At 43.1% G+C, this 27,619-nt stretch overlaps 2 protein-coding genes and 1 long non-coding RNA gene across 3 annotated transcripts in view; 2 read left to right on the forward strand and 1 right to left on the reverse strand.

Moving 5' to 3' along the window:
• The window catches only part of LOC109302341, a 15,839-nt gene extending 14,173 nt beyond the window's left edge, over positions 1-1,666 (reverse strand). The window contains exon 1 of the long non-coding RNA XR_002098728.1: positions 269-1,666. This is a non-coding gene — a long non-coding RNA (uncharacterized LOC109302341). The remainder of the gene's footprint in view (positions 1-268) is intronic.
• PARD6G (par-6 family cell polarity regulator gamma) overlaps positions 1-4,697 on the forward strand; it is a 152,097-nt gene extending 147,400 nt beyond the window's left edge. The window contains exon 3 of the mRNA XM_019523895.1: positions 1,872-4,697. Coding sequence (XP_019379440.1) covers positions 1,872-2,731 — 860 coding nt within the window. The 3' untranslated portion in view covers positions 2,732-4,697. The remainder of the gene's footprint in view (positions 1-1,871) is intronic.
• Positions 4,698-8,051: 3,354 nt separating this feature from the next.
• BLOC1S4 (biogenesis of lysosomal organelles complex 1 subunit 4) lies at positions 8,052-15,707 on the forward strand. The gene is made up of 5 exons (XM_019523911.1): positions 8,052-8,264; positions 8,560-8,631; positions 9,769-9,870; positions 12,227-12,361; positions 14,866-15,707. Exons 1-5 carry the CDS (start codon positions 8,085-8,087, stop codon positions 14,965-14,967), a joined length of 591 nt encoding a protein of 196 aa, XP_019379456.1. The 5' UTR covers positions 8,052-8,084; the 3' UTR covers positions 14,968-15,707.
• The last annotated feature ends 11,912 nt before the right edge of the window (positions 15,708-27,619 follow it).

The following is a 27,619-nucleotide window of genomic DNA, read 5'->3' on the forward strand; positions in this document are numbered from 1 at the left end:
ACCCCCCCCCCCCCGATGGAATTTAGTTAACAATGCTATTGGCAAGGGAACCAGAGTAGCAACTAATTCCTGTTGCCATAGATTTGTTGTATTCTCTCTGTCAGTAAAATAAAGCAGCTGTGACTCAGAATGCAGGGAGCTGGCTCATGGGCACATTTGTTGAATAAAAAGGTGCTGTCTTTACCCAGTCATCATCCTGGCTGTGGCACATTTTTTTCCAGAAATGTTTTAGACTATTTGTGCTTGGATCACTTCAACATTTCCATACCTGGCCATGCACACCACATAATTGGGGATGGAGGAACTTGTCAGTCAGTGGGTTAGCTCTGGAAGTAGTCCTGATGCCATAGCATAATGAATAGCAAAGCAACTGGACAGGGCTGGCCTGGAACATGGCTTGGCTTGGCTTGACTTCGAGGGATGTGGGGAAAAAAATAAATGAGGCAGACATTAATTTAAACATAACAGATCTGTCTAAGAGGTACCTCTGGCACTGTGGGATGTCTTCCCCAAGACAAGCCCCTGTGTAAGCCCTTTGTAGGCATAGTCAATGCAAATGGACTGTGGGTTAAGAGAATTCTTCAAAACCTCCAAAAGACCATAGTTAGAAGAAAAAACTCTAGTTAGATGCATAGACAAGAGGTATTTGTCATTTATGTAAGCCATTCTGAGTCTTTCTGGATAGGGCAGTATATTAACTTTTGATGATGATGATAAATATTTGTTCTCTACCCAAAAACCTAAGTACCTCTCTTCCATAAGTTCCTTTAACAATTGGTAATTTATATCACTTAATTAAAGTAATCCTAATACCCTTCACTTTCTAGTTATTCATCACATACATCTCTATAATATGTAATCATTTTTTTCAAGCATAAGATAATCAAATCCATGTAGGGTTTCTGTAGAAAATCTGGTTCTAAATTTGCTTTTGCTAAGACTTTGGGTTTGGATAAAGCCCAACAGACAACCATAGCACCACTCCAAGTTCACATTGATAGATGCAAGGTAGAGGGAAAGAACAAAAGTGATACTCATCTGAAATATTAGTGCTTCCCTATTTTAGTATTTCATCTTTAGAGGATTGTGTCTTCCAACACTAGAATTAATTAACACTTTATTAGTGCTTTTATGAGAAATGGCAGTCCACTTCAACTGCTGATAAAAGATCTCTGTGATGTTACACTATGCTAAAATATGCCATATTTTTGGTGCAGACTAGGGTGAGAGAACAATACGCCATACTTCTGCTGTGGACTAGGATGAAAATACTTGACACCCTAATTTTAGGACTGCTTGTGCATTTTGAATACACATCAACACAATGACTACACATATGGAATACATAACTGAATCATCAAACATTTTCATGCATCTCTGCTAGTCAAATTTTCTTAAAATATATACTCATGATACTGCCGCTGCTGCCGCAAAATAAAAAAGAATGAACAGCACTTATTCCAGGCACTAGCATAAATGTTTAAGTCTATAGCTGGGACATAAAAGTTTGTAGTAGACTCTGCACACATACCTGTACTTGAGAGGCACATGCACAATTTGAGAGGTATCAACTGTTGAAAATACAGTGCAGCAGTGAACATCAGAGTTGCAACTACACCTAGTCACAGGCTGTACAATAAATGATTGGTTTGGAAATCTAAAGTGAATCTTGCTATTGGAAACACTAATCGTCCAGTCGATGAAATAGTGGGCATGACATCCAGCACCTACCCAAGCCTTTAACTGTATGGGTATTTTTTTTTTGTATACTGGGGTTTGTTGTTCATTGAACCAGACTTGATAGGAGGCTAGACATGCTCCAGATTGATAGTCTACAGAACTTACTATATCAATACTCCTTTCTTTTCCAGATGAAGCAGACTACGGTAACTTTGGGACAAATACACTGTCCCGGAAAAAGAAAGCTCTTGTGGCCCTCCGTAATGACAACCTTCGGAGACGCCCCCATCTTAATATCAGCATGCCTCATGACTTTAGACCAGTGTCTTCCATTATTGATGTTGACATTCTTCCTGAAACGCACAGAAGAGTGAGATTGTATCGACATGGATGTGAGAAACCACTAGGCTTTTACATTCGCGATGGGACCAGCGTTCGAGTAACTCCTCATGGACTGGAAAAAGTCCCAGGTATTTTCATCTCTCGTATGGTTCCTGGTGGCTTGGCAGAGAGCACCGGGTTGCTGGCTGTTAATGATGAAGTCCTGGAAGTTAATGGAATTGAAGTAGCTGGGAAAACTCTTGACCAAGTTACAGACATGATGATCGCCAACAGCCATAATCTTATTATCACTGTCAAGCCAGCAAACCAAAGGAACAATATTATCCGAAGCAGTAGGATGTCTGGCAGCTCGGGCCAGTCTACGGATAGCACAGCTAGTCATCACAGCTTGCCTTCCTCCCATGTTCTGCAGAACTTCCACCCAGATGAAATGGAGAGTGATGAGGAGGCTGACATTGTCATTGAGGGTGGCCTGGAGCCACAGCACATTCCCAAATTGCACAGCCTGCCGTCTAGTAGCCTCTCCCGCATCAATGGCAGCAGTCTCAGCCACAGACTTCAGAGGGACCTAGTACTCAACAACAGTTCCGGCCGGGAAAGCAATGGCAACATCCATAAAATACTAAGTTCCTTAAAAACTGATCCCCGACATAGTTTGGTTATCCCCAGAGGAGGCATTGAGGAGGATGGAACTGTGATTACGCTTTAGTGGCAGTTCTTGTACTATGTGTTCTTAGTCTTAAGTGCCAATTGGAACAAATCTTGACTCTTGCAACATGTGATGCACAGAACAAAAGAGAACCTATGTTCTCATAGACCTCATGGGTGCAACAAATGTTGCTTTCTTGGAAATATGGCTTCTGAGATTAGACATAAATCTGCTGTGTATTGCAAATTCTTGAGATGCAGCGTGAATGTGGTTCATCCTGCATCTACGGTGAGAATGAAAATTATTTTTAATTTCATAAATCTGAGCAATCCTGTATACTAGGAAATGGCAGAGCTGCACAATTGAGTTAGCGTGTCTGCTATATAAGTGGGTGTCTTTCTAATTTGCTTGTATACAAATTAGATCTTGATAGTTGTAACAAACCTATTTGGGGTCTCTTTGAATTGGTCATAGAGAAAAACATTGATCTCCTTTCTTTTTAAAGGATTAATTAACCAGCAGCTGATACAGCTGCTTACATACAGATTTTTCTGTTAACTCGTTTGTGCAGAATATTGGCCACATTTTGTCTAATCCAAGTAAGCTCTGTATAAAGTAGTATTTTCCCAGTGTGGTGGTTGCCAGGTTTGGGAAATGCTGCAGTTACTCTTTCCAAATAAATTCTGGCCAAATGAGATTTATATATATATATTTTTAAAGTCTTAAGTGAGAAGGGAAAAGAAGGATGTTGATGCTGTTATTCCTTTTAGATCAGCACCACCTGCTGGTCAGTGGCAGTACTGTCTGAGTTATAAACTATTTTTTATGTTTGATTTACCGATTGTGGAAAGGAAAATAGATTACCTAGAGGGTTTTTAACTGACTTCTGTTTCTTTGCATTCTTTTTCTTTTTAAAATATTTATTAGACAAAATTTACCAGATGTCATGATTATGGTTTCCATCATCTCCATTGTTGGGTAAACAATTACTGTTAATTTAAGGGATATAAGCAGGAAGGCAGCAAAAATGCAAGACACGGGTTAAGACCATGACCTAAACCATATAACTGACAAAGCATCTCACTATTTTGGTGGTGGGGAAACCATAATCCATAAAGTCTTTAGCTACAAAAGACTGGCTATGTTACACTTAAGCAGTATTGACTAACATTCTAGGCTAACTCTGAATAGGTTGCTCAGACCCCTTCAGTTGTCATCAGGCATCAGAGAGGGGCCTGAAATGTTTGGTACAAAGCTTTTTAGGAATTTAAAATACAACTTATGTCATAGGTTACTAAAAGATCTTTATTTGATACTGCTTACACTACCAACTTTAAGACAATAACTGGACCAGGTACACAAAAGAAAACCCATTTACTTCCAGTTCAGTTTTTTTCTTTGCCACAGAAAATACCATGAGGTGTTAAAATGGTCTAATCTAAAATGTTTTGTAATATCCAACAGTTTAAAGAACAAAATATAAATGTTGTACAATGTATTTTTCTACTTTACCTTATGTGTCATTTTCTTTTGGTTTTTTTTAACTTTGTAGCGTGGATTAAAGCTTTTTCTTTTTTAATGTAGTGAAATGGGCTTTTTTTTTTTACTTAATATACTGCTTTGATTTAAACATTTGAAACACTTTGTTTTAAAAGATGATTTCAGTTTTGGAGTTGGAGGAAAGATGTATGTGGATCAATTTCCTGTTACTCATTTAAAGTACATATGAGCAACAGTTAGATAAGCTTTGGGACACTGAACTAAATCCGTGCATTTATTTTTGGTCTTATTTATTAATATTTTTTCATTTGCTGTTCTAGGCACCATAAGCAAATTTGCTCAGGCTTAGCAAGAGTGAAATATCAGTCTTGTTACTCCATCTTACAACAACTTTATTTGTATCCTTCCAAAAGTAGTTATTTTTATCTGATGGATGTTGGTGCAGCAGCTAGCTTTAATTACTTACTGTGCCATTACCTGCTTCAGTCAATCAGACCAGTTATCAATAAAAGCAGTGTTATTTGAAGGTCTACTGTGCTTTTATAAGTAAGTAGATTCCTGGCTGGCTGAATTTTTACACCCATCTATCCTCCCCTTTTACATCTTTCAGTAGAAATAGCTGATTTTTGTATTATTATTACTCGCATCTAAACAGAATTCTATTTTAGCATCCTCATAGTCAGAAGGTTCCCCCTAACCTCCAACCTAAATTTGTTCTGCTGCAGTTTGCTCCTAGTCCTGTCCCCCTACTGCCACATATCCCTCCTCAGTCTTCTCTTTTGAAGACTAAATCCTACTTCTTTTAGTCCTTCCTTGTAAGACATGTTTCCCAGGCCTCTACAACCATTTTTTGTCACCCTGCGCCAGAATCTTTCCAATCTGTCCATATATTTCTTGAAGTGCAGAGCCCAAAACTGGACACAGTAGCCCAGGTCAGACCTCACCAGTGCTGAACAGACTGGAAGAATCACTCCATTGATTTACATGAGACACTCCTGTTAATACAACCCAGGTATACTTTTGGCCTTCCAAGATGAATTAATTCTGAGTAGGAGAAAACACTGCTGTGACTGGAGAAAGCAGGCAGGCCAAGACTAACACCTTTTAGATTGAAAAACACCAAGTTGCTTTCTGGCAGAAAAGGACTTTGTTCTCTCTCAGCAATAGCTGCCTCCCAGGTCCTGATGCAGCCCCCTTCCCCCTTATATACTTGTAGGCTGCCACCAAGTCCCCCATGAGCCTTCTCTTCTCCAAGCTGAATAGTCCCATGTCCCTCAGCCTCTCCTCATAAGGCTTGCCCTGTTGGCCTTTGATCATAGGGGTGGCTCTCCTTTGGGCTCTCAAACTTATCCATGTCCCACCCTGAAGTGGGGGGCCCAAAACTGGATGCGGTACTCCAGCTGCGGCCTCACTAAGGCCGAGTAAAGTGGGAGGATGACATCCCTGGTTTTGCTCAAGATGCATCGGTGGATGCATGCTAATGTTTGATTTACTTTGCCAGCCACAGCATTGCACTGGTGGCCCATGTTCATCTTGTGGTCAGTCAAAACCCCCAAGTCTCATGGTGCTAGCAAGCATAGCACTGCCGAGTCTATAAGTATGTCGCTGGTTCTTCCTTCCACCCTGCATTTCTCTACGTTGAAGGCCATCAGGTTTTGGTCTGCCCACCTTGCAAGTGTGTCCAGGTCGGCCTGTATCCCCAGATACATGCCAGATACATGACATCACCCTAGTCTCCCTTGTCCAGGCACTGTGTCACCTGGTCATAGAAGGAAAAGAGGTTGGTCAGGCAAGACCTGCCAGTAACAAAGCCATGTTGGCTGGCATTGAGAAGACTGCCCTCTATTAGCCTGTTGCTGATGGGTCCCTTGATGATTTTTTCCAAGATCTTTCCAGGGATGGATGTCAGACTGATTGGCCTGTAATTCCCTGGATCTTCCTTCCTTCCTTCCTTTCTTGAAGATTGGGACCACTCTGGCTTTTTTCCAGTCTTCCAGAATCTCACCCAAGCACCACAAATTTTCAAATATCTTTGCCATAGGATATGCTATGATGTCTATCAGCTCCTTCAAGACTCTCGGGTACATTCCATCCAGGCCCACGGACTTCTGGATGTCTAGCTTCTTGAGGTGTTCTCTCACCTGATCTATGTCAATTGGGGGGCCCATCTCCCGCTCCCTGGGTGTTTTGCGTCCTGTCTGACAACGTGACCCCCTTGGGCGAGTGGAAATGGAAGTTGTATCAACTTAGCTGAAAGCTACACACAGATGCAAAGTCGCAGCCTGGGTTACTTTGCTATGGGATAGAATTAAGGATTTAAGAGTTGAATTCATCATTCCCACTTTGACTATGACTTCACAGTCAAGGAAGATGATTAGCTTGAACCTTTAAAAAAAAATTAAATTAGTTTCAGGCACTACTGTCCAGAGTACTGCTACTGGTTTTTGTCATTTTTTAGTTATTCTCATATTTCAATGCAGCTTTCCTCACCCTTGGTGAGCTGTAGTTACATGAAAATTTATCTACATGCACAAGGGAAAGTCTGGAATGTAAAGTGCTGGCCTGAATCAGTAAAGAAGGAAAAAAGAGAAGGGGAACTTCTGTTTCTCAATTAAAGAAAACTTAGTTACTGTTAAAAACTGTAACAGTTCTAAAAAGCAGCAGCTCTTGCTAAACTTCAACTCTGTGGCTGCTTTGGCTGGGAGATACCTAAGGAAAACTTGATGTTAATGCTTCCCCAATCAGACTGGTAAGCTGATTTGACATGACCGTCAGCAGCTGTGGCCCTGCTGCTTTAGGTTCCAGTGCCACAGCAGAGGGCTCTGTGTGTGCATTTTTAAAGAATCTCATTCTCAATGCTTACAGTGGGAGGGGGGGGATTGTTTGGTTTTTATTCAGTAGTAGTCACTTTACTGTTCTCTACTGCTAATGAATGAGAATTTTGGAGGTGCTTACCTGAGCAATTCTCTAACGGCTGCTGAGGGATGGGATAAAACCTGCCTGCCTCTGATGCATTCTTCCATCCAGGCACCGGGTGCAAGCAGGCATTGGATGGATGAGATGCATGCATGTATGCACTCACCCAATGCCTGCATGCATGTATCTGCTATTAGTTTCAGGCTAGGCTTGCCAACTCTGAATCTATTCCAGGAGGTTTCCGAAACAGCAACATGCCAGTGGCACACAATGCAAATGTGCCTTCGTGTTTGGTGTACCAGTTTCAGATTATGGTGCATAGACTTTACATCAGGAAGGCAGATGCACATTACTATTACATTTTAAAGACCCACTTGACTACTGTATAAATCAGATTTAACATTTATTATTTATTTTAATAAATACCCCCTTATTTCTCTCCTGGGGTGACTCCCGGCATCTGGAGATCTATATGTAATTTCTGGAGACTCCAGAGCAAACCTAGATGGTCGGCAACCCTATTTCAGGTACTACTGAATCTGCATCCCCTCTGATCCTCGCTGCCACACAAGTGCATTGACACAGACCTGCATTTTGCATATTGGCTTCTATTCCAGCCTAGAGAACGCACCAGCAGGCTCTTCCTATGCCTGAAGAAGGGTGTTTGTGCCCGAAAGAACAATTTGCCCAAATATTTAGTTGGTCTAATTAATACAACACATCACATCTACCCAAAGAACCCTGTCTGCATGCATCTGCTATATCAGCACAGCCCTCGCCTACCTCCACGCATGCACGCAGCAGCAGGCGCTAGAGCCCCACATGCCACATCAGCGCCCGCCCTCTTCTCCAAAGGCTGGAGGGCTTCGCCCTGGCTGCGACGCATGCGCTACCTCCTCCGCGCTCCTGGTGAAGTTTGACCCTCGGCGGTACTTGTAGACTGGCAGTCGCGCCTCCTCCGCCCGCGTGACTGGAGGCGCGTGACGGGCGCGGCGGGATGGACGCGTCGGAGCCGCCGGGCGCCAGTGGGAGCGGGGACAGCGGCAATGTGTCACAGAGCCAGAGCAGCGCCTCGGAGCTCGGGGACGAAGGGAACAGCGCGGAGCTGCTGCTGAGCCGCGCCGCTGCCGCCTACGCTGCCTACCTGCTCCCGGCCGGCGCTGCCTGCTGCGCTCAGGTGAGAGTCTGGGCGCGGCCTCTGACTGTCCCTTGCGCGCTGCCGTAGCGGCGACGGGAGCCCGCAGGGGACACACCGCTGCAACTGCGCTCGCTGCCCCGGGCGGCGGTATGCTTCGACCCGGCCGGAGGCCTGTGAGTCGGGCACGGAGGGGTTAAGGAATCTGGCTTTTTGGGGGCTGCGGGCGACGTCATAGAGAGCAGAGCCGGAGGTGGGGGGCCGGAGCCTGGGCAGCCATTGAGGGGGGGAGTGGCGCCACCGCCAGTGCTAGGTTAACCCATTCCTGCCCCTGCAGGTGGAACTTCTGGACAAGAGCCTGGAAGACTTGCTGACGCGGGTGGATGAGTTCGTGGGGATGTTGGACATGGTAAGTGCTGGCTTGGCCTGACCCTGTGCGAGGAGGGAGGGAGGGGATGTGGCCCGGTCAGGGAGGAGCGGGCTGGAAGGGCCCCTGGAGCTCCTAGTCCAGCCTGGCTGCAGACAGGCTTCTTCCCTGGGCACTGCCCTGCCAGCTTCATCTCAGCGGCCCTCGGAAACGGAGAGTCCACACGTGGCTCCCCTCCCTGGACACTTTTCTAGGCAGCAAAGAAAAGCATCTCCTTTACTCAGGTCCAAGTCAACCCTGATTTTAAGATGAGGGAAGGGTGTGTAGCCCCCTGCCGGCTGTGCAGGAGCGGCCTTGAGGTTTGGGAGTTTAGCAGTGGGGGAGGGTGGCCATGTTAATGGTACTTACGTGTGTGACAGAGCTCTGCTCTGGTGCACGCTAGTTAGCAGGCGCTGGACCAGACTCAGTCCAGTCTACTGGCATGTGCTTATTAGCGTGCTCCAGCAGCCTCCGTGTTGCGTGTATTGTGTCCCCATGTTTCCAAATGGCAGCGGGGGCTTTTGAACTAAAGTGAGCAAGCCCCCACCGCTATTTTGAAGCATGGGATCCTGAGTACCCGTGACACTGTGGGTGCATCAGTTAGAGCAGCTCTCAGAGCTGCTCTAATTAAAGCACCACCGCAAAGCACACGTATAGACACCCTAATTGCACTCCTTCCCAGATGCCAGATTTCCCAATTCAGGAGGAGCCCAATGGGCCAAATGACATTTTAGCTCACATGTGCTGCAGATACTTACACACACTGTACAGTTCTGGGAGAAGAGGCTTTCTCCCAGAAGAAAGGTGACATCAGTTAACACTCTTGGTGCCTCGGTTTTTCCAGTCCTATAAAATAACCATCATCTCAACTTTTGTCAAGTGCTTTGTCATCTTTGAGTATGAAGTTCTGCCTTCTAGTTCTTCTCCTTGTTCCTCTGTTCCGTTTGAAATGCTTAAAACGTAAATCCAGCCTACGTTTGTATGCACCTGTAATGAATAGCACCGGTGTATTTACAGCAGTCAAGTTCTAGTGGCTTTACTAGATTTCACTGATTTTAGTATTGGAATATTCTAAAGTTATCCACGGGTTTAGTTGTAGCGTTCACTTGACCTCACAAATCTGTTTTGAATTTTCTTTAGATTCGCAACGATTCCTCCCAAGTTGTCCATGAAAGTGTACCTCAGATTCATATGAAAGCTACAGAAATGAGACAGATCTATAGGAAGATTGACAAACTAGAGGTAATTATATTTGCTGCTCCTGATGCTTACAATCCTGTTCTTCAAGGGGCACTGGCAATAGGATTTTAATTGGGTTTTTTCCCTTTAGAATTCCAAGCTTCTTTTTTAAGCTTCAGAAAGTTTCCCGCAGTGACTCTTACCAAAGTACTGAACATCTTATTTCACTGTCTTTCTAGTTTCTGAGGGTGTGCCTTGCGTCAGTCAGAGCACTAGGTGTTTGCTAATATGTGTATAGTTTTTAAGAATATAATATTAATATGTATATGGTCTTTAATATGTATATAGCTTTTAAGAATCCAGCAATATGTATGTATACCAGTCGCTAATATTTTACTGTTGCTTTACAGTAAATGTCAGAACTCTGCAAGAAGTGCATACAGACCTGAAACCAAACAAAAAAAAGTACCAGTTTTGTTCTAGTTTCTTATCATCCCTATGTTCAGATACAGGGTTTTCTATTTTTATTTTTTTTTAGGATAGGAAAGCGGGGAGCTGTTAACTGAATGCCAACAGCAAGTAGAAAAATGTGTAGAAACATAGAAAAATGTTTCATCTACCTCAACCCATAACAGGTTTTTTAATGCATCACTTCTACACTTTCTCCTACATTTTTACCTTATCAAGGGTTATTTTTATTTTGCTTGGTTAATCTAGTGAATTGGCAGTCACAATAGCATTTTTACTGCAGATTGTATGTAACACCAGGTTTTGGAAATACTGACTCTGCAAGAAGGAAATCTATGGATGGCTAAGGTATTAAATGAATTTCAAATAGAGATGCAGATAAACTTCCATGCAGACAGAGTTGTGGATTAGAAGCTTCTCATACTATCAGCATGGAAGAGCATGAGAAGAGTAGAAGAGAAGGGTAATAGAGATTGCAGGGGGAGAAATGGACTAATTTAATAAGGTGTTTTACAACCTAAACAAATAACTCAAAATTGGAATGGGTAAGGAGTAACTGAAGTTGTTTGACATTTGGATGATATGGTACATGTGAATAGGCAAATAATGGTGTTTTGCATATTATGGAACAAAGGGACAGGGAAACAGAGAACGTTGTTGACATTTTTTAGCTAAATGGAAGGATAAATGATATGGAGCAGCAAGCAGTGCTTATCAGCAGTATTGCAAAAATGGTAAGGGACTTTTCTGCCAGCTTTATGTCATCCTTGACACTGATCCTCTTCTGACTGCAAATAAGAGAGACATTGGAATGAAATAGGAGAAAACAGAAAATGGAAATTGTGCTTGATCGTTATCATTAAATTTAAAAAAGTATTCTCCTCACTAACAAAGGGAGCTACAAAGGAAAAAGGTTAGCGTAGGAGATAGATGTCTTGAAAGTTGGATGAACTATTCCACGGAACAGGAAAGATTACTGATCTCAGTTGCCATAAATTGGTAGATGTGGTAGAAAATACAGCTATACGTGTATTCAAGTATACTAGATAAACTCCTTTTCAGTTGCATGGGAAGTATGTATATCAGTTATCAAGTGGGAGGTTTATTTTGGGAAAAGACTCCCAAGTAAGCCAAATCTTGGACATTTGCGGAACCCATATTTCTGGCATCCCCAAATAAGACACGCCTAAGTTTTTGGAAAGCAGGACATAGAAAAAAATTTTTTTTTCAGTCATGGCCTACTGCTGGCTTTTTCATGGAAAGGCAGTGCTGCAAAATGACTGTCAGTTTGTTTCTGGGACAGCAAGCAGGAGGGGGAAAGTCTGCTGTTAACCCTTTTACAGCTGCTCTCAAATGGTCAACAGTTTTTGGCAGGTCAGGTTGCTTGCTGCCTTGAGTAAACCTGGCAGCCACCTTTCAGCACTTTCTCCATGCTTCCATTCCAGCAAAGAAAAATCAGCTTCTCTGGTTTAGGCATGCACCCCAGCTTTGGACAGCTGATTTTTTGGGGGAAAGGTGTGCTATGCAAGTAAATGCAGTGGGTCAGCTACTACAGTGACAGTTTTCAATGTAATAAATATGGTTTCAAATGTCTTTTTTTTTTTTTCAGTGTCGCTATAGTTCTTTTACCAGTATAAGATACAAAGGGACAGAATGATTCAAACTGTCTGTTTTATTGTTACATTGGAAGCACATGTTAAGCCTCAGTTTCCTGGTACATGTTAAACAATTAAGCAACAGATGACTCTAAGCCCGTGTATTTCTGAAATCTGCAAAACTGGCAGCGAGGATTTTTGTCCTCTTCTTTCCTATAATTGTTGAGAAATTGAATCCTATCCCAGTTTCCACATAACATGAACTTTTTCAGGGTTCTACCTGGAAAATGCTTTTACACGTTGTTAATATAGATACTTCCTTTTTGTTTCATTTTGTTTTGTTTTACCCAACTTAGGCCTTTGTAAAAATGGTTGGAAATAATGTGGCTGGAATGGAGGAACGAGTTGCAAAGGCAGAAACAGATCTGGGCACCTTTCCAAACACCTTTAAAAAAATATTGCACACAATCAGTGTCCCGTCATTTCTTAATGTAAGTATTCCTCTCTGGCTGTAAGTGGGTGCATCTACACGTGGCTGATACAGCGTCTTTGTTACTGCACCATCATTTAGTACTTCCTTTTGGAAGTACTAAAAGATGACACAATAACAGCCTGTACTGTGTCATGCCAGCCATGCATAGTTATTTTTGGCCATTATATTGCCGCAGCAGCATGCTATAACGAGGGAGTGTGTTGCTACAGTGACATACCAGCAGCATCACGGTTTTTGCTAAGGGACGCTATGGTGCTGTAGCATATTGCTGTAGTGCCATAGTGTCTTGTGTAGCTGTAGCCAGAGTGGTTTAAACTACTTACCTGGAATGGCAGACTTGGGTGCTATTGCTTAAATGTGATTTTGAAGTGGAAGCTTCAAACTTGGCTTTTTGTCTAAGGAAAATCTTAGAGCAGAGTAGTAAGATCATATTTTTTGTTGACTTCATGCTCTTAGAGAACTTACTTTTCATGCATCCATATGAACACCCTGCAAACCAAGCACCAAAAGTGCAAACCTTCATTAAAATATCACTGAATTCCAGCAAAATGCAAAGCAGGTAGGAAGAGCCTGCACAGACTAAAAAATGATCTTGCAAAGTGCTGCCTCCAATCTAAAGGCCTCAGAGGTGTAAAGAGAAGGGGAAAAAAGTCACATTTCCCAAACCATTTAAAGGTAAGGATATTATTTTTACACGACATCCTAAAGTGCCTTGTTTCTTTCAAGGGAAAATAGCATTTAATCTGGTAGAAAGTTAATTTTGTGGCAGTCCTTGGTTTTGCTCTCTTGATAGTTGTAGCATAGTAGGGAACCTGAGTGTAATAACAGGAAACATATCTTCAGATGTGTTTGAGGAAATGAATCTCCATATTTTAGCCAACCTATTTAAACAAATTTAAAATAAAATTACTTAAGCTCTTGGCCCACCTGCGACTTGTTTTTTCAGAAGTTAAGTAAAAGTTTAGGTTTACAATAATTTGACAAGTGAAGTGGGTTTTTTTCCATATTAAAAAAATGGCGGTTTTTAAATCCAAGTACACAGAGGGCATTACACTTGTCTTGATCTTCATCCTTAGAGAGAACTGCTTTGATATGTCTGAACAATTTGGTTTACAACAAGTTAAGTGTTTGAAAAGCCTTACTGCGTGGGTATTCACTGATTTTTTTTTTTGCAGTGACATGCCATTTTGCAGGCCTTCAGATCTGTGTATGTATCCAGAAACTAAGGGGAAACTGAACAGTCTCCTCATATTTCTTAATATGTAAGCCATTCAGTACAGCACTGTCCAGTTGCATTTTTCAAAGAAGTTCACAGGCTACCTTTAGATGATATAGTCCAACTGGAATAGCAGTTCTATTTTGCTTTAATTATTATGTGCTTTGGAATTGTACGTTAAAATATCCCATGCACTTGATCAAGAAGTTCAGTGAAAGAAGCACTATGTTTCTGGAATATAAAATGAGAAAATTCTCCCTTCCACCTGCTTGTTTTACTTTGGTGCCTTTGTTAATTAAGGGTAGTTCTCATGTTAGCCAGTAACATACAAGTGTTTTAGATTTCCATATGCACTGAAGGTAGATAAAATAAATATACAATGGAATTTTTTTTTCCTATAAATTTTGCAGTTTGAGAGAGAATTTGTGTCATTTGTGAAAGTGAATACAGGCAAGGTTTAGTGCTTGATTCAACTTTAGCCTGCATGAATGGGGAACACGTTTGTATTATGTTTATACAGGTACCAAAGTAAGTGCAAAGATAAATAAAAGAAAGTTGTAAAGAGGTTGTTAAAGTGAGCAGCGAAGTTAAAATAGCGACTGAGGTAGGACAGCATCAGAGAAGAACAATAGAGCCATCAGTGGGGATTTTTTTTGATTGGCTGAAGCTTAGCTATCATGTTTTCTGCTTTAACACGAGCCTAACTTCAAAGAATATTCTAAATATTTAGATAGGCTAGACTACAGAAAAAGGAGGGGTTGGGGTAAATTCAATTGAGGCCGCTTAGATGGAGTCACTAATAGGTTGGGAACTAATAGGTTGAGACAGGTTAGGAAGCCTAACTCAGACCAGGGGGAACATGCTGCAGGCAGTGCAGGCTGTTCTCCCCAACCCAGCCAGGGAAGAAGCCAAACATGCCTGAACTACAGGTAGAAAGATTAATCTTTGCTAACAAAATATACATGCAAGACAAGTTGTTCTTTTTCTTAGCATTGGTCCCATGGGTTTTATTATGAAACTTTTTTGCACCTGTTTGATCGGCTGCTGTCATGAATCTGAGAAGAGGTACTTTTGGAGAATCCTAATTCAACAAGTAGTCATGATTGATACTCGAGGTCCAGGTCTAAGAGTTAGTGAACTAAATACTTCCAAACCATGGTGTAGTGAAAGACCCAGGTATCAAACCTGTGGGGGTGTATGTGGTGACAGGGTTGCAGTACAGTTAGATCTGTGATGGGTGTAATTCATAAAAAGGGTAGAAATAAAATGTTTTACCTAAATTTCAGAAATCGTCTTCCTCACGGCAACCTCAGACACTGTATGAACCTCCAGCCCTTTTCAAGACTGAAGACTACTTTACTTGTCTCAGTGAACCACCTTATTCTTGAGACCGCTTTAGGGTTGACATGAATCCTCAAGAAGAGAAAATGCCAAGTGAACAAATGAAGTGCGAGCCACAAAACTGCTGCATTTCTGTGCATATCATTGGATTACTGCCTTTCTCATTTTGTGCCACTGTCCTCAGACAGTATTATAAGCAGACTGATTATTTTGTGTACTATATATATGCATTGATTTCAGAAGTCTTCCTAAAACAGCTATAAACTTTCAGGTGTTAAACTTGTTAGATGCGTGGGGGAAAGGAATGAGTAAAGACACTCACTCCTGCAAAGGGTTTTGCATTTTTAACCCATCTCTACAAAAATGGATAAAATAGGAAATACACTGGTTTGTGCTGTTAACACTTTAGATTCTATGCTGCTGTCACTCTTACATCTGTCCCACAAGGTTTCTGTTTTTTAAGTAGCCATGTGGTAATTGAGGAGAGAGAAGCACAAAAGCAATGTCTTGGGTCCTGTTCTCCACAACGACTGGGGAAGAAATGTACTGTATTAAATATACATAGGAGTAAGAGCTCCAATTGTTTTCTAACCTAACTCAGGCAGACTCTGCAGAGGAAAAACAGTAAATGAAATTGTTGTAGAATGTCAGGTTTGATCTAAACTTGAACATTCTCTTTGGTACTTATCTACAACCGTCACTTTTGTAAATAACTGCCAAAATTATATATATGAGATTACCAAAGCTCTTGTAATTTAATGGATTTAATTAAAGTTTAAATACTTTACTTCTATGGATTTTTCTAAATATGGTTATGACCACATCAGTTTTACAAAGATGTATACAACAGACAGCATGCTTAGTTTTTTTTGTCAAGGTAGAAAGAGGGGAACTGATTAAGGACTTGAGATCTTATGCAATTACAACTTAAAAGTGAAGCTGAGGAGGACTGGTCAGTATTTAGATAAGAGAGGTCCAAGAATATTTGAGTACTGCTGTTCACGGTAAGTAAGTAGGGGATATGCCTTCCTCTTAGCCGGTAATGTCCACCGTGTAGGTCTTAACTCATCATGCAATTTGTTAAACTGTAATTCAGCTCTGGAAGGTGGGTTTTATCCATAGTATTATCATTGTCATATTTGATCTCTCATGGACTTCCAGACCATGTTTCTAAGTAAGTTATTTCTTTCCCTAGCCATTGTCCTGGAAACTTCCCCTAAGACAGCAATTTTCAACTAAGGTGTGGCAACAGTATTAGGTGTGCAAGTACCTACATGTAATTCCCAAGATAAACCCAGAGATTTCAAATAGGAACCCATAGTGTCAAGAACATTCTAACCTGTTCTGGTCTTTCTGAGTTCTTTGCAGCAGAAAAATTGCTCTATTATTTTTCTGAAGTCAAGAAACCTGTGAAATCCAAGAGCTAAAATTTTCTAAAGGTGGTTTTGAGTCTTACAAGGTTTGCTTTGAGTGTAAAAAGGTTGAGAACCACTGCCCTAGAAACTGAATGTCAGATTTTTTCTTCTGCTTCATACATTATCACTAATAGAAATGTCTAAACAAAGTATTAATGTCACTTTAGTAAGAGGAAGCTGGAAAATCTCCATGGGCTTGTGTGAAAGAAAGGGAAGCAATATTTCCCACCCTTCCAAGAGGAAAAGTGAGGGACAACACTGGTTAACTGTCACTAACTTCCCCTGTTGTCAGGAGATGTACGGGCAAAGGCTCAGTGGAATTACAGATGTAATGTGTTTATCTGCTACTTCACCTCTCTGGGGCAAGGTCCTAAATTGTTGCTTCGGCCCACCTGAAGTCAGGACAGTGGCATCCTTCCTTCTCTGTACATCAAAATTATTCCAGGTCTGACTGCCAAGCAAGGTAGCACAGACACTTGCAAAACTTCTGCCTAGAACTGTAAAAAAGCAGGGCTGGAGGGGAGCTCAGGATGTCATCCAGTCCTGCCCTCTGCTCAAGGCAGGAGCATATGTGTTTAAACCATTTCAGACATGTTCATGTTGCAGGAATATATAAAACTGCCTTAAAGCACTGAAAAATTAGGCACCTAACTCCTGTTGAAATTGTCGGTGTTACTGTGCAACAAGTAATTTCCTTATGCAGGAGAAGTCAAATCCCACAGCTCCACCTAAGCCCACTCTCCTATTCCCCACCAGCTCAAGAGAAGAAAAGTGCTTCTGACCCGTCTCCTCTAAATTCAGATTACATCTTGACTGGCCAACCTGATGCCCTAAATTAAGGAAATGTTTATCTCTCATTTCCCTAAGCAGTTGCTTTGCCACTATCTGGGAATTTTCCCGGCCTCTATGGCTATCTTTAATTTGGAAGAACTGCAAACAGCTTCAGTTTTCCTAGTTGAGTACTGACATGCAAACATTTCTTTCCTTGTGCCTCAGTTTCCTTCCACTTGGTCTTTCCTATAGAAGTTGTACTCCAGACAGAGCCATCCGTAATGAACAGGTTGAAGGGGAGAAGCCACACCTAGTCTCCTGCCCCTTCAGGGTGGGGAGTTGGAAGCAAGGCACATAACCTTCCTGTGTAAACTGCTTATGATTTATAAACTTTATGTTCTTTTAATCACCCAGCCCTGCATCTAACCTATCATGTAACGCACGGTTCTTCTCTGAAGCAGCTGACACATCTTCCTATAGCAACTCCACCCCCATTCAGGCTTCTATAAATAAGGTCAGCAAGTGTCCATAGCTGCCACAATCCTTCTCAGTCCTCTAATGCAGTGGTTCTCAACCATTTTTGTACCAGGGCCCATTTGTAAACCAATGGCCAGTCCCAACCCAGTACCCCTGATTCCCAACCCTCTGTCCACAGGCCCCAGCTCCCCCACTGTGAGGGGAAGGGAGTGGGGTGAGGGGGGGCCTCGCTTCCCCTTGCAGGATGAAACTCTGCCAGCCTGCAAGGGAAACGCCACAGTTTCCCATGTTTTTCTCCTTTAAAGGAGAATCCATTTCTAAAGTTTGTTCATGCCCCTTTCATGTGTTCTCGTGACTGACTTTTGGGTCATGACCCACAGGTTGAGAAACACTGCTATTGAAGGCCTCCATGGCCTTTCCCTGTCTGTAAAAAGCACAGGTAATGTTCACGGGCAACAAGTTTATTCAAGAGCATTTAAAAACATGTCTGTGTCACCCCATTCTCCACAGGAGAGCAACAGTTTGGTGGCTCAGATTTAGGTCATGTTGGTAAGTCTGTTTGAAACCCATGCCTTTGCCTTTCTCACTTCAACCCTTCTGCCCTTTGCCTACTGTACCCTTTCCTGGTCATCCAGTGTCCATCGCTCCCCCTGTGGTAGGTTTCTGAAACTTCAGCTGATCTCCAGCTGCAGTCACCTTCACTGCAGCCTCCAACTGCTGCTTTGGATTGCCACTGTATTTGGGAGATGTAGTTAGTCTGAAGTCAGTAGAAGGCAGGTCAGATTTGCTATATATATACACACACATATATATAGTAAATCTGCCCTGCTTTCTACTGACTTCAGACTAACTACAGCTCCCAAGTGGTCTGTATTTTCCAGACCATTTTGCAGTACCCATAGGGTCAGAAGTGTTGCATCTTTTAGGGATACTCTCAGCCCTGTCACTGCAGGTTTGAACACACAGGGTGAAATTCTGTTTCCCTTTGTGCATCTAAATGACAGTTTCCTAACCACATATTTGGGCATTTTGGCCCAGTCTCCATGCTGCGGATGCATAAGCTGTATGTGGAGAATGAGCATACATGTTCTATGTATGTGTGTGCATACAAGTCCAAAACAGGGACTCAGGCCCTCCTATGTTTTTAGCCGAAGTAGCTGAATGTTTATGACATCCAAGGAGCTAAGTTCTAGGCCCTCCTTACCCCAAAGGGGATTGAACCTGCACCTCTATGATTTTCCTGCCCTGTGTTTTAACCACTTTCTCCTGTGCTCCTTTTGAAGCGGCTCCACTACTTGCATTTACCAGTCATTGGATAAAGTGACTGGACTGTGCAGGTGGGAAGTTCCTGGCCCACTGTCAGCAAGGCTTATGCTAGAACCTAGGGACTGCTCCGATCCAAGCAGCAGCCATCTTACAGAGCCACACACCCTCCCTCGCATTTGTTCTTGTCCTGCTGGCCCTATATACCTCCCTCCCTTGGCTGCTCAGGTAGCCAGCTCTGGAAAGAGTCTAGATAAGTGGCACCTTTTGGCCTTGTAGGTCAGATGAATTGTGCCAGGCTGGTCTGCAGCCCAGGTTGGACCCCATGTGCCAGGATGGGACCCTGGGGCCTCATTCAGCCCCTGCCTGGACCCCACATGCTGGGAGTGGGATCTGCCCAGCCTGTCAAGCCAAGATATGGCATAGTGGTTTAAAGTACTGTAATGGAAAAGTCAGAAAGATAAAAGTTCAAACCTTGTAGGCAAGGGGTGCCTAAAATGCCAGTCTCCAGCTTCTTGAGCAACTGCTCTAACCCTTCAGCCACTGGGCTAAAACACGGGATGATACTCTTTCCAAGTGTAATACTGGTTAGTCATGGGTCAACTACATTTGGGGACTTAGCTGCAGGTACATATCCAGGTCTCGTGCCCCTTCTGTGGGCAGAGGGAGACCCTGGCACACATGGCCCTTGAGTGTGCCAGGCTGCAGCCCCTCCACCTTCAGAACCTCTTCCTGAGGTTCTGGTTGAATTTCACCCCATTTTTGTTTTTGGTCACCCCATCTGCAGCCCCACCAAGTCCCAGGACCTCCTGGTCAACCTCCTCCTGACCCTGGCCAAGTAGGTCCTGTACTTGACCAAGGAGGAGGCTCTGGCCAGGAAGGTACCTGGAGACTGCGGAGCCGCTTTTCTCTCACTTGTCTGTGCATGTGTCCAAGCAGAGCACCAGTGGGCAGTGTCCACCGGCTCCTTGGATGCCTTTGAAGACCAGTGGATGGGGCCCAGGGGGCTCTGCTCAATGTCCCCCTCAGGCATACCCATTTTCACGTTTTGATCCTTTGACCCTCATGGCACTCCTGTTTTTGGCCTTTGTTGTCCAAGTATTTTGTTGTAGCATTCACCCATTACAATAGGGGCTACTAGTTAGCTGGGTGGGCCTTACGGCCCAAGATATTTGAATGTTACAAAGAGGTACATATCCAGAAGAAGTACCCATGCGTGGCCACGTACCATGGCTATCCAGCCACTGTATAGACTCAGTGTGTGTAGTAGGCTATGTGGGAGAAGTGGAATCATTACCCACCTGTAAGTGACAAAAACACCACTTAAATGGCTAAAAAGCTGCAATTCAGAAGCACAAGGGGAAGTAGTATCTCCCCACCCACCTACCTATGTGACAGTGCAGCAGCTAGAGAAGTCCTTCACTATAAATCTCTTAAGATCATGAAGCCACAAAGAGGCTCCCATTGGTTTCTGCAGCATCATCCTTCAGGGCTCAGCTCCTGGATTCTGCATTTCTATTCAATGAACTTCTCTTAGAAACACTTAACAATTTACTGACAGTAGCACCTGAAACAGGAGCCTATGATCAGCCTGAGGCACTTGTAGATGCAAAGTATCATTAACTTGTCTGTACTGCTGAGCATGATTCCTTGCAGTAGTTTTAACCGTAAAAATCACTTAAATTTGCAGGGCTTTTTTATGCCAGTAGGACATAAGGACTGATGTAGTTGAGGGCATTTGTGAGGCTGATCCCAGAAACAGGTAGGAGTTAACCAAAAAGGATGCATGTAGTTTAAAGAGCTCCTCCTCTGTTTATAAAGCACGCTTGTCCTCCTCCAGAAATATATTTTGGCTCATCAATTTATTTGCCTTCAGAGGGTGCCAATTCCCCAGCAAAGACCTTGCAGTAAGTGCCTTTTTCCTATCCTCTTTTCCTTTCCTACTGAATGCTACAGCCTGCAGTGCCCCATTTCCCCTGCAGTAGAATCCCATTTCCCCTGCCCTAACACTTCCCAGGGAAACCCACATGGTCCAACCTTATCCTCACCCCACTTAGATCATCAGAAACATATATGTATGTAAACCCATCCATTCCTACATAGACTGTAAAAAATAGGGTTCCATTAGGTTTCAAACCTTAAACTGAGAGCAGGATCATACTCTTCATGAGGTCTCTTTCTGATCTTTGCACGTCTTCCAGTCATTCACAGTAGTTACTTCCCAAGGATCCAAGTCACAGCACCAGAATTTTGCAATTTTTAGGCACTCACCCAAGCATAGTGCTACAAATTGAAATATATTCGCAAGACAAGTTTTCTTCCCCTAACTGGCATGAGGGGGGAAAGCCCCTCATACTTGCATACAGCGAAGTCTCACTAAATACATTATTAATTTTAAAACTGCTGCCAAACGCATCATGTGCTCAGCAATGGAAACCAGCTATGAAGCCAATTAAATGCATGTAACACTGAGCTTGATAATAAAACATACAGACCACATTGGGCAAACATCCTGATGGAAGCCTTTTTGTGGGGGGTTGGCCCTTAAAAAATGGTTAGGTATTCCCTCCACAGAGAACTGGTATTAGGCCTAGAAGTACCACAATACCAGGCCAACACTAGAAGGGCCAAAACAAACCCCGACACCCTCCCCTTAGTGCCAGAAATGTTTGGTTTTTAGCCAAAAGTCTGAGATGCTGATGGGAGCCTACCACAAGGATAGGTCAGTGCAGCCTACCTGAAGATATATGGTAGTGTATAGTCCCCCTCACTGCCAACCCATTTTTGAAGTCATAGTGAGCCACAACATTGTATACATTTCTACTTCCTTTTCTTTCCATTTACAATTATTCTTGTTACTTCACCAGTCTTAAATGTCTGGCAAACATCATAAAACGAGGCCCCAAAGAGTTCACCCAGAATCCCTGTCACCCCTTCTCAGCCTGTCACATATGATTAGTGTAGCCCTGCTCCCCATGAGGTGAAGCCAGACCAAATTGCCTAGCATGTCATCTGCATATAAAGTTTTGGCACATCCTAGAACTCGTAACAAGAACACCCAGTTCCGGTCATGAATGGGTGCTACTTAGCACATGGCTCCTTTGTGGGGGTGGTATCTGGAGTACACATACATACTGAGCAGTGTTGTGGGGTCACTATGGCTTGAAATGCTGTTGACTCGTGGTAGGGCTCAGCCCAATGAACTACATGGATCAAGACCCTTTGGCTTTGGACTATCATCCATAGTCTGTACTACATATAATAAGTAGGTGCCAAATTGCTGCTCAAAAGTGTGTTTATGGAGTACCTGTGCTAAAACATGCAGCAGCTTAAAACAAAAAAAGTAACATGCATCAATTCAAGATGAATTAAATGCATGGGTACTATATGCAAATTGCTACAGCCATGTTTAATTTCAAGGTTATTGTTTTAAAATTTGCTCCTCACTTCCATGTGCTCAGGGAGAGCAGGGTCTGACAGTAAGGAGAGGGGAAAAGGAGCTGCTAGGAGCAAAACCTGGGGGGAAGAAGGGAGTGAAGGGGCTACCTAACCCCTCAGATTTATTTTCCCTGCTGTACCAGTTGGAGGGGAACAAATTCAAGGCAAACCTCCAATAATTAGATTCTATACTCAGAAAAGTATAACAATTTTTTAAGTTTTCTATATACAGAATGTAATTACTGGGGGGGAGGGGAGTCTTCTCATAATCAAAGTTATCTTCTACTTGAGATGGTAGACATATGGTAAATACTTAATGAGTATAAACTAGAATAGCATTTATTGCCACCAGTGAAGTGATCAAGCCCAATGAAAGAGGGGAATAGGTATAAAACAGAGCTGAAGTCTTGCAAAACCATGCAGTTTTTGTACACAGATTATTCCTTAAATAATACAATTATGAGCTAAAAGGTGCTTCTTGTATACATACATTTTCTGATTACATCTTTACCAGCTAATCATAATACTCATCCCATTCCAAGTCCGCAGCTTCAATACCTAAACCATTTTCACATTTTACATGTTGATGCATTGTTAATTTAATTTGTTCATTACATTCCAGATTTATTTTATGTGTTACTAACTTGACCAGGCATAATGTTACTTGGCTATTTATTTCTTTAGGCAATTTCTGTGCATAGTTTATACATGACACATTATAACCTTATCTTTACTACTTGGCAATTCAGCCATTGTCCACATTCAAAATTCTTTCAGCAGTTAACCCTTTCTTGCATTTTAGCTAGGCTTTTATTGTAGTCACCAGGATGGGACCTCAAGGGCCATCTGGTCCAAACCCCTGGAACAGATTCAGCATTCACTGTTCCTAACCGTTTCAGAGAGATGCCGATTCTTGATCACCTGCATGATCTCAAAGAGGAGGCTCTTCTGGACCCTCAGCCATTTGAACACAGCTGTTTTTCTGCTCAGCAGTAGACAACCCTCACTGCATGTGAGCTCAACACGTGCTTGAACTGCTAATTCATGCTTGTTAACTTTACCCAAAACAAGGCCTTTCTTCCAGCTTTCCAATTAACAAAAAAATGCACACCTTCAACAAACCTCCTGGTAAAATGCTGAACTTAACTTACTACCATCTTATGTCAGCCTGCATGTCACTTGCTACTGCTCTATGCTAAAGGCACATACACCCTTTTTGATACTCACCAGACTGCAGTGTTGGGTTCCCAAGTTACCAGGCTACGTGTGCCTTAAACCTGTCAAATCTTAACAGGCTCCAGTGTCTGCTCCAGGCTGGGGGGTCCTAGCCATAGCCTCAAGATACAAATTTTCTATTTGGCAGCCCTTACTGAGACCTGGGATCTCTGGTTAAAATCCCTTCTCAGGAGTTTATTGGTCTCAGAAGCACTGGCCTCTACTACAGACTCAAAGGCTGTCCTTCCCTCTGTGCTCAGTTGACCCAGTTCTAACTTGTACCTCCCAGTCATTTAAGCCAGGGAGTCGAAGGTGGCCATACATGGTGCTAGTTACCTTGTGCCCTTATATCCCCCCAGCTAAAGTGACCACTGTGACCATGCTGACTTGAGGGCAGATTTTCATTAGCATGACAGTTTCCACAATAGCTACTTCATAGGCAGATGTCCTGCATCATAACAGGAAATAGTCCTGCTGCCCCTCCAGATGAAATCCAAGTATTCCAGGCTCTCTGTGAAGTCATCCAGGGAATAGCAAGAGATCGCTGGATATTCTTTACAAAGTGACACAAGGAGACTAATGATATTGATTAATGAGGGTCTTTTTGAACCTACCTAGGTGTTCTGCCAGGTCTATCTCAGTGGTAACAGATAGAAGTGACCAGATCCTTGACAAGGGGTTTGAGTATTTGTCAGCAGCTGCCCTATGTTTCTCTAGCAATACAAGCATCTCAGGAGAGATCAAAATGACAGAAGCCTCCTAGAATGGTGGCTTTCAACCTTGCTAGACTCAAGACACCCCTCAGAAAATGCCAGCTCTCAGCTTTCACTAATTTTTAACTAAAACAAATACTAGAGGAATTCTTCTGTTGCAAAGAATGCAGAAAGACCATGTTTTGACACTGTGGAGTCCTATTTGAAATCTCTGCATTTTCTTTCAACTCATGCTCAGGTATCCAGACTTCTAACTGAGCTCATATTGTGTGCTACGCTTAAAAGGATCTGACAGCATCTTGGCTGAGAATTATTGCTGTAAAAGAACCACATATAGAGAAGAATCAATATATGTTGAGTTGTTTTGGTTTGGAGCCTACTTCTCCACAAGCCTCCACATGAGGGTGGCTAAGTATAAAGTACTGTACTCAAGGCAGGACTTTCTCCTCTGGGCTGGACTAACTTGCCTGACAAACTAAACTGCAAGACATCTTCAGGATGTTTAAGACTCCACTGGCAAAAGTTTGCAATAAGTGCCAGCACAAGGCTCACCAAAGAGACTTTCCTCCCTGGGGACATTCTGTACTTTTTCATCAGTTCCCTTCATCCCCCAAGGTCTCAAAAAGATCAAGCAGGAATCAAGCCGCATTATCCCAATAGACCCAGCATCGCCAATCACTTCTGGCTCAATGACTGTGCCAGACATATAAACACTTCTTCCTAACAATCTCCCAGAATCAGGGCCACTAGACCTTATGGCCTGAATTCTGGCTGGATAACTCCTCTAGAAAGAGGCTATCTAAAGCCCAGAATATTCTCCTACAGAGCAGAAAACCATCCAAAGGCACATATATAGATAAATGAAAAAGATCCTCTGATATCTGGTTGACCTAACAGCAGCTTCCACCACTATCTGCTTTAGTTCTTCCTATATTCGGCTATCTACTCCCTATTAAATCATCATGGCTTTCATTCAACTCTCTTAACAGTGCACCCTATCGATATTTCTGCAAACCACCTGCCCATGCAGGTTTCTATCCCATAGTACTGAAATGCCTTTACTCTTCCCCCAGGCAAGGGGCATTCCCCCATCTTGGGTCACAATTCAGTTCAGTGTTTTAACCAGATTTCCTTTTCAAGCTTGTAACAGCTTGTACCTTTACTCAGCGATGGCTACATTCCTGGTAGTCCTTACCAAATACCATAGTCCATAATGACAAAATTGCCTTTCAAGTCCATCCCAAGCTTTTTACCTATGGTGGCTACAGATTTTCACCTCATTTAACATATCCATGTTCTATTATCTCTTCTTAGTTAGAGGACCACCCATCTTCACAGAGAAATTATCCACACAGGTTTCAGCCTACACTAAGGCTGCTCATCACTTCCAGGTTCATTCCATTGGGCTCACACAGCCCCTGGCTAACTCACCACCATCTAAAATATGCAGTTGTTACCTTGGAGCTCCATTTATATATTCCATTATTCCCTAGTTTGTCTCTCCAAACTGATTGCCAACTTTTTGGTAGGGCAGCCCTGAAGTCATTCTTTCAACAGGACTCTTCTCTTTCCTTCTGTTTGAAAGAACTGCCTGGCTGTCACATTCCAGTCTTGATGTGTGAGCAATGCACACTGATTCCAGTCCTCTGCTATTTGTAGGCAACCCCATCATATAATCCAATTCAGTTAGTGATTGTGTTCCACCTTTAAAACACTGGTTTATTTTTTTGCCCTCCCCCTCCAAAACTACTTTTCAGATGGTTAGAAACCTTGGTCCAGTTTCTAAACTAAAATGTGCTACAACTAATTTATACTAATCTGTTCTTCTGACAACATCATTTACCTGAAAAAGTTCTTCTCCCTCCTTCATCTTCTCCCCCCACCCCCTTCATCCTTTCTTGTGTATTTAAAGAGCAGTCATAACTATGGGACAGGTAGCAACATTATGCCACTGATACTTGTCCCAGCGGAATGCCTACACCCCGCACCCTGTGGTGTACAACAGGTTACACTGGGTGGGGTAGGGGAGGCTGGGACCAGCAGCCTTAACTGGGGTCCTGCAGGCCTCAGGGAGCTGCAGCCACAGCACTCCTACAGCAGGGAGTCTGGCCAGCAGCTGGAACATGGCTCTGGCTCACCAGGCTCTGCTTTCAGGCTGCATGTGCTGCCACCATGTGCACCACCCTGCTTTTTTAGCATGGGTTTTTTTGACCCCAGGATCTTCCGGGGTCCAAAGAAACCCCAGGCTGCAAGGTAGCAGCATGTGAAATGCCTGAATGTGTGGTGTGAGGGGCTGCAGACAGGTTTGTGATGCCACATGCTGCACATCTGTGCTCATCTGGATGCAGCCATAAAGGTGGAGTTGGATTTGAGCCCTAGTGTGGAAATCATCTCTCCAAAGATCAGTTACTGTAAGGTAAGTTCTGTTCCTGCCTCTCCCACTGCTTGTCTCCTGTTCATTTTGGAGGGGTCAAGGAGAGATGGAGAGTTTGTGCTGAAGCTGCTGGAGGCTTACAGGCTGCACCACACAACTAAACCTATTCTACAGTCGTGGAGACCAATCCAGTGAATAATCATAAAGATAGGGCTGGAAGGGACCTCCAGAGATCATTTAGTCCAATCCCCTCTTCTCCCTCTCCACTACAGAAAAAGGCAAAAACCCCCAGAGTCCATACCAATCTGACCATGGGGTAAAATTCCTTCCTGACCCCAAATATGGCAATTTGTATGACCTTGAGCAGAGGGGCAAAACCTAGCCAGGAATCTTTGGCTTTGAGTCCCAGCAGGAGCATTGGCACACCCCAATCAAAGTCCCCAACCTTGGCGTTACCCAACACCCAGTGCCTCTGAGGAAGGCTTAAAAATGCCCTGACAGCCAATAGCCGGTGTTGCAAGGGTGCACCATGAAAGAGATGCCTCTCTCTATCTGAGTAAGAGTGAATGTGTTGATATAAAATGCTTACAATGTGCACAGAGCCCCTACACAAATGCTACTCTTACTGGGCCTCGTGCATATACCATGGCCCCTCTGTACTGCTATAAAGGAAAGTAGGGGAGCTGTAGCAACTGATCCTTCAGGTTGGTACATAAAGTCTTCATCCATCCACCTCAGCCTTTGTGCTGCTTACTGCTCTCAGCCTAGCTTTTACTCACCTCTCTCCCATCTCAGCTCCAAGCTGACCTCATGTTTTAGTGACTTTTTCCATGTTGCTCCCCTGTCTGGAACAGCCTTCTTGTACATGTGCACTCACATGGTCTCCGCACACCTCATTCAGCCCTCAGCCAACCTCTTCTGGTTAGCCTTCTACTGCTGTATGCAACAAGAGGACCACCTACTCCATGCTGTTCCCAATCCTATGCTTAAAGCAAAAAGATATATAGCTCCATATATGACTTTCTTTACTAGT

The sequence above is a fragment of the Gavialis gangeticus genome, unplaced genomic scaffold (assembly GCF_001723915.1).
Source record: "Gavialis gangeticus isolate Ggan-Ray unplaced genomic scaffold, GavGan_comp1, whole genome shotgun sequence".
Classification (NCBI taxonomy): domain Eukaryota; kingdom Metazoa; phylum Chordata; order Crocodylia; family Gavialidae; genus Gavialis; species Gavialis gangeticus.

What these genes read in the sequence shown, in the direction of transcription:
- BLOC1S4 (XM_019523911.1), top strand. Translation starts at nt 8,085, where the DNA reads ATGGACGCGTCGGAGCCGCCGGGCGCCAGTGGGAGCGGGGACAGCGGC. An exon ending in GCGCTGCCTGCTGCGCTCAG is followed by an intron (nt 8,265 to 8,559) that starts GTGAGAGTCTGG and finishes CTGCCCCTGCAG; the next exon opens with GTGGAACTTCTGGACAAGAG. An exon ending in GTGTCCCGTCATTTCTTAAT is followed by an intron (nt 12,362 to 14,865) that starts GTAAGTATTCCT and finishes CCTAAATTTCAG; the next exon opens with AAATCGTCTTCCTCACGGCA.